Below are 6,802 nucleotides of genomic sequence, written 5' to 3'. Positions count from 1 at the left end.
TGGGCGTTGGGGGTCCCTGAGTGTCCCGAGTGTCACCGAGTGTCACCAAGTGTCCCTCACGACCCCCGGGACCCCCGGGGGGGGCGCTCTGAGTGTCCCCGAGTGTCACCGAGTGTCCCTGAGTGTCCTCGAGTGACCCTGAGTGTCCCCGAGTGACCCCCTGGGGGGTGGGTGTTGGGGGTCCCGGAGTGTCCCCCACGACCCTCGGACCCCCTGGTGGGGGTCCCTGAGTGTCCCCGAGTGTCCCCCACGACCCCGGGTCCCCTTTGGGTGGCGGTCCCTTCGTGTCCCCTTTGGGCGGGGGTCTCCCCGTGTCCCCTGTGGGCGGGGGTCCCTTTGTGTCCCCCGTGTCCCCTGTGGGCGGTGTCCCTGAGTGTCCCCCGTGGGTGGGGGTCCCCCGTGTCCCCCGTGTCCCCTGTGGGCGGTGTCCCGACGCGTGTCCCCTCCCCAGTACCTGCTGGACTGTGACAAGGTCCCGTCCCTGCCCAACGTCACCTTCGTCCTGGGGGGCAAGGAGTTCACGCTGGGCCCCCGGCAGTACGTGCTGCAGGTGGGACTGTCACCGTGTCACCTGTGTCACCTCTGTGTGTCACGTGTGTCACCTGTGTCACCTCTGTGTCACCCCTCCTCCTTGTCCCCAGCTTTGTCCCCAAGTCCCCGTGTCCCTCTGTCCCCATCCCCACCCTCCTCCTTGTCCCCAGCTTTGTCCCCAAGTCCCCGTGTCCCTCTGTCCCCATCCCCACCCTCCTCCTTGTCCCCTTGTCACCCCCCTCACGCTGTCCCCAGCTTTGTCCCCGTGTCCCCGTGTCCCTCACATCCCCTTGTCCCCAGCTCTGTCCCGTTGTCACGCGCCGTGTCCCTGTCCCCAGGTGTCGCAGTGGGGGTCCCCCACGTGCGTCAGTGGCTTCATGGCCCTGGATGTCCCCCCGCCCGCGGGTCCCCTCTGGATCCTTGGGGACGTTTTCCTGGCCGTGCACTACGCCGTCTTCGACCGCGACCGCGACCGCGTGGGGCTGGCACGCAGCAAGTGACACCCGGGGACACCTGGGGACACCCGGGGACACGCGGGGACACCCCGGGGACGTCCCCGGAACGCCCTGGGGACACCCTGGGACATCCCCAGGACACCCACGGACACCTGGGGACACCCTGGGGACACCTGGGGACATCCCCAGGACACCTCGGGAGCATTGGGACACCCTGGGGACACCCCCAGGACACCCTGGGGACACCCTGGTGACATCCCTGGGACACCCAGGGGACATCTCGGGGACACCTTGGGATCATTGGGACACCCTGGGGACACCTGGGGACATCCCCAGAACACCCCGGGGACACCCTGGGGACACCTCGGGATGATTGGGACACCTGGGGACATACCTGGGGACATCCCCAGGACACCTGGGGACACCTGGGGATATACCTGGTGACATCCCCGGGACACCCCGGGGACCACCCCGGGGACATCTGCGTCCTCCCTAGGACCACCTGGGTGTCCCCAAGTGACAGCCACACCTTGGGACCACCCTGGGGACACCCTGGGGACACCTTGGGGACACCTGGGTGTCCCCAAGTGACAGCCACACCTTGGGACCCCGGGGACACGCGGGGACACCCCGGGGACGTCCCCGGAACGCCCTGGGGACACCCTGGGACATCCCCAGGACACCCACGGACACCTGGGGACACCCTGGGGACACCTGGGGACATCCCCAGGACACCTCGGGAGCATTGGGACACCCTGGGGACACCTGGGGACATCCGCAGAACACCCTGGGGACACCTGGGGACACCTCGGGACGATTGGGACACCCTGGGGACACCCCCAGGACACCCTGGGGACACCCTGGTGACATCCCTGGGACACCCAGGGGACATCTCGGGGACACCTTGGGATCATTGGGACACCCTGGGGACACCTGGGGACATCCCCAGAACACCCCGGGGACACCCTGGGGACACCTCGGGATGATTGGGACACCTGGGGACATACCTGGGGACATCCCCAGGACACCTGGGGACACCTGGGGATATACCTGGTGACATCCCCGGGACACCCCGGGGACCACCCCGGGGACATCTGCGTCCTCCCTAGGACCACCTGGGTGTCCCCAAGTGACAGCCACACCTTGGGACCACCCTGGGGACACCCTGGGGACACCTTGGGGACACCTGGGTGTCCCCAAGTGACAGCCACACCTTGGGACCACCCTGGGGACACCCTGGGGACACCTTGGGGACACCTGGGTGTCCCCAAGTGACAGCCACACCTTGGGACCACCCTGGGGACACCCTGGGGACACCTTGGGGACACCTGGGTGTCCCCAAGTGACACCAAGGACCCCTGGGGACCCCCGGATGGCTGGGTCCTCCTTAGGACCACCCAACCCAAGGGGACCTTGGGGACCCCCTGGACGTCACCCCCGGGTCACTGGGGCCCAGGACACCTCGGGAGCATTGGGACACCCTGGGGACACCTGGGGACATCCGCAGAACACCCTGGGGACACCTGGGGACACCTCGGGACGATTGGGACACCCTGGGGACACCCCCAGGACACCCTGGGGACACCCTGGTGACATCCCTGGGACACCCAGGGGACATCTCGGGGACACCTTGGGATCATTGGGACACCCTGGGGACACCTGGGGACATCCCCAGAACACCCCGGGGACACCCTGGGGACACCTTGGGATGATTGGGACACCTGGGGACATCCCCAGGACACCTGGGGACACCCGGGGACACCCTGGTGACGTCCCCGGGACACCCTGGGATCAATGGGACACCCCGGGGACCACCCTGGGGACATCTGCGTACTCCCTGGGACGACCTGGGTGTCCCCAAGTGACAGCCACACCTTGGGACCACCCTGGGGATACCCTGGGGACACCTTGGGGACACCTGGGTGTCCCCAAGTGACACCAAGGACCCCTGGGGACCCCCGGATGGCTGGGTCCTCCTTAGGACCACCCAACCCAAGGGGACCTTGGGGACCCCCTGGACGTCACCCCCGGGTCACTGGGGCCCCCTGGATGTCACCCGGGGTCACCTGGGACCCCCTGGATGTCACCCGGGGTCACCTGGGACCCCCTGGACATCACCCCAGGGTCACCTGGGACCCCCTGGATGTCACCTGGGGTCACCTGGCTCCTCTCGGGACCCCCTGAATGTCACCCGGGGTCACCTGGGACCCCCTGGATGTCACCCGGGTCCCCTTGGGGGGGCTCCAATAAAGCTGCTGGTTTGGGGGCTCCTGCTCCTGGCTGTTTCCTGGGGGGACCCCAAGTGACAGTGACACCCCCTCCCCACCCAGTTCCCCCCAGTACCCCCCAGTGCCTCCCAGTTCCTCCCAGTATCCCCCAGTCCCCCTCTCCTCCTTTGACTCGTCCTCCCAGTGACCCCCAAATCCCCCCATTTATGGGCGGGGCATGAGGGGGGGCGGAGCTTTCTGACATGAGGGATGGGGTCCGATGTGGGCGGGGCTACAGCGAAGTGGGTGTGGCCTCATCTCGCTGCGGGCGTGGCTTTCTCTCAGGGCAGACTTCACCGCGTGGTGGGCGTGGCTTTCCTTAAGGGTGGGCGTGGCCACACCTCCGAGTGGGCGTGATTTCCCCTCACGGTAGGCGTGGTTTCTATAAAGGCGGGCTTTTCCCTTTAGAGTGGGCGTGCCCTCCCCTAACGGTGGGCGTGTCCTCCCCTCACGGTGGGCGTGGTTTCCATAAAGGCGGTCTTTTTCCCCTCACGGTGGGCGTGTCCTCCCCTCACGGTAGGAGTGCTCTCTCCAGTCGGTGGGCGTGGTCTCTAGAAAGGTGGGCTTTTCCCCCTCACGATGGGCGTGTCCTCCCTCACGGTCGTGGTTTCTATAAAGGCGGGCTTTTCCCTTTAGAGTGGGCGTGCCCTCCCCTCACGGTGGGCGTGCCCTCCCCTCAGTGTGGGCGCGTCCCCGCCGCGCCTGCGCGCCCCGCGCCCTCCCCGCCGCGCCGGGATGCGGCACCCGCCGTCCCCTCTCCCTCCCCTCGCCCCCTCCTCCTATCGCGACTCTCGCCCCCTCCTCCTGTCGCGACTCTCGCCATGGGCTGGCAAGCCGAGCGCGACAAAGTGGTGATCAACGTCGGCGGCGTCCGCCACGAGACCTACCGCAGCACCCTGCAGACGCTGCCCGGCACCCGCCTGGCCGGGCTGGCCGAGCCGGGCGCCGCCGCCCGCTTCGACTACGATGCCGGCGCCGGCGAATTCTTCTTCGACCGCCACCCCGCCGTGTTCGCCTACGTGCTCAACTACTACCGCACCGGCAAGCTGCACTGCCCGGCCGACGTGTGCGGGCCGCTCTTCGAGGAGGAGCTCGCCTTCTGGGGCATCGACGAGACGGACGTGGAGGCCTGCTGCTGGATGAATTACCGGCAGCACCGCGACGCCGAGGAGGCCCTGGACAGCTTCGAGAGCCCCGAGGGGCCCGGGCCGCCCGAGCCCGCCGAGCCCAAGCGGCTGTGCCTGGAGGAGGGCCGGCAGGCCAGCTGGTGGCGGCGCTGGAGACCCAGGCTCTGGGCGCTCTTCGAGGATCCCTACTCGTCCAGGATGGCCAGGGTGAGGGGTTGGGGGGGGTTGAAGGGGGTGAGGGAGCTCCTGAGGGGCTTTAGAGGGGAGGCTGTGAGGGGGCTTAGGGGGCCTCTAGAGGGGTTTAGGGCATTTCTGAGGGGTTTTAGAGGGGTTTAGAGCGGCCCTGAAAGGGTCTTGAGGGCTGTGAGGGGGCTCTGGAGGGGTTAAGAGCGCTTCTGAGGGGTTTTAGAGAGGTTTAGGGCAGCTCTGAAGGGGTCTCGGGGGCTGTGAGGGGGCTTGAGGGGCCTCTAGAGGGGTTTAGAGCAGCCCTGAAGGGGTCTTGAGGGCTGTGAGGGGGCTCTAGAGGGGTTTAGGGCAGCCCTGAAGGGGTCTCGGGGGCTGTGAGGGGGCTTAAGGGGGCTGTAGAGCAGATCTGAAGGGGTTTAGGGCATTTCTGAGGGGGTTTAGAGCGGCCCTGAAAGGATCTTGGGGGCTGTAGAGGGGCTTATGGGGCCTTTAGAGGCTTTTAGGGCATTTCTGAGGGGGTTTAGAGGGGTTTAGGGCGGCCCTGAAGGGGTCTTGGGGACTTAAGAGGGCTGTAGAGCAGATCTGAAGGGGTTTAGGGCATTTCTGAGGGGGTTTGGGGGGCTTTAGAGGGGTTTAGAGCAGCTCTGAAGGGGTCTTGGGGACTGTGAGGGGGCTCTAGAGGGGTTTAGGGCAGCTCTGAAGGGGTCTTGAGGGCTTTAAGGGGATTTAGAGGGGTTTTGGGTAGCTCTGAGGGGGCTTAGAGGGGATTTAGAGGTGTTTAGAGCAGTCTTGAAGGGGTCTTGGGGGCTGTGAAGAGGCTTAAGTGGGCTCTAGAGGGGTTTAGGGCATTTCTGAGGGGCTTTAGAGGGGTTTAGAGCAGCCCTGAATGGGTCTTGGGGGCTTTAAGGGGGCTCCAGAGGGGTTTAGGGCATTTCTGAGAGGGTTTAGAGGGGCTTAGGGCGGCCCAGAAGGGGTCTTGGAGGCTTTACAGGGATTTAGAGGGGTTTAGGGCATTTCTGAGGGGGCTTAGAGGGAATTTAGAGGGGTTTAGGGCGTTTCTGAGGGGGTCCTGAGGAGTTGTGAAGGGGTTTGGGGTGCTCTAGAGGGGTTTAGGGCACCTCTGAGGGGGTCCTGAGGAGTTGTGAAGGGGTTTGGGGTGCTCTAGAGGGGTTTAGGGCACCTCTGAGGGGGTCTTGGGGGGCTGTGAGGGGGTTTAGAGAGATTCTAAAGGGGTTTAGAGCATCTCTGAAGGAGTCCTGAGGGGCAGTGCAGGGTTTGAGGCATCTCTGAGGGGGTTTAGGGGGGCTCTGGAGAGGTTTGGGAAGGTTGGGGGAGCTCCAGAGGAGCTGAGGACATCTCTGAGGGGGTTCAGGGGGGCTGTGAGGGGATTTAGGGGAGCTCTGGGGGGGTTTAGAGCTTCTCTGAGGGGATGTGAGAGCGTTTAAAGGTGACTGACGAGTTTTAGGGAGGCTCTGAGGGGAGTTTTGGGGGGCTGTGGGAGGTTTTAGGGGTGTCTGAGGGGGTTTAGGACATCTCTGAGGGGATTTTAAAAGCGCTGTGAGGGGGTTCGGGGGGCTCCGAGGGGAGATCTGAGGGGGCTTAGGACAGTTCGAGGCTTTTAGGGGCAGTTTTAAGGGAATTAAAGTGAATTCTGGAGGGGTTTAGTGCATCTTTGAAGGGTTTTGGGAGGGATGTGAGGGGTTTAGGGCATCTCTGAGAGGGCTGGGGGGGCTCTGAGGTGATTTTGGGGGGGAAAATGTGAATTTTAGGGGGCTCTGAGTGGGTTTAGAGGGGCTCTGAGAAGGTTTAGGACGTTCCAGAGGGGAGTTAGGGATGTCTGAGGGAGTTCAGGACATCCCCGAGGGAGTTTAGGGGGTGTTAAAGTGATTTTGAGGGCGCAGAGGGGTCTCTGACAGGGTTGGGGGGGGGGTGTGAGGGGATTAAAGGGGTCTGCAGGAGGGTTTAGGGCAACCCTGGGGGGCTCTGAGGGGGTTTAGGGCATTTTTGAGGGGGTTAAAGGGATTTTTGGGGTCTGCAGTGGGAATCTCTCAGGTTTGAGAAGGCTCTGAGGGGGTTTAGGGCATTTTTTGAGGGGGTTTATGGGGGTCTCTGCGGGGATTAAGACACCTCCCGAGAGGTTTCTCGGGTTTGAGAAGGCTCTGAGGGGGTTTAGGGCATTTTTTGAGGGGGTTTATGGGGGTCTCTGAGGGGATTAAGACACCTCCCGAGAGGTAGG

The 6,802-nt window shown here is 64.4% G+C and overlaps 2 protein-coding genes across 2 annotated transcripts in view; both read left to right on the top strand.

Moving 5' to 3' along the window:
• Nucleotides 1-451: 451 nt before the first annotated feature.
• Nucleotides 452-1,031, top strand: LOC121365381 (cathepsin D-like; the record flags this gene model as incomplete). Its single annotated transcript, XM_041489513.1, has 2 exons — nt 452-550; nt 870-1,031. Coding segments are annotated over 2 exons (261 nt in total), but the record flags the coding sequence as incomplete, so codon positions are not given.
• A 2,956-nt stretch (nt 1,032-3,987) lies between these two features.
• The window catches only part of LOC121365382 (potassium voltage-gated channel subfamily C member 1-like), a gene marked incomplete at its 3' end in the record, with an annotated part of 6,023 nt that continues 3,208 nt past the window's right edge, over nt 3,988-6,802 (top strand). Inside the window, exon 1 of the mRNA XM_041489514.1 lies at nt 3,988-4,587. Within this exon, the coding sequence (XP_041345448.1) occupies nt 4,075-4,587 (513 nt within the window). The remainder of the gene's footprint in view (nt 4,588-6,802) is intronic.

The sequence above is a fragment of the Pyrgilauda ruficollis genome, unplaced genomic scaffold, assembly GCF_017590135.1.
Source record: "Pyrgilauda ruficollis isolate IOZ18807 unplaced genomic scaffold, ASM1759013v1 scaffold948, whole genome shotgun sequence".
Lineage (NCBI taxonomy): Eukaryota > Metazoa > Chordata > Aves > Passeriformes > Passeridae > Pyrgilauda > Pyrgilauda ruficollis.
The sequence above is the reverse complement of the archived record's forward strand: the minus strand, read 5'-3'. Positions and strand labels throughout refer to the sequence as shown.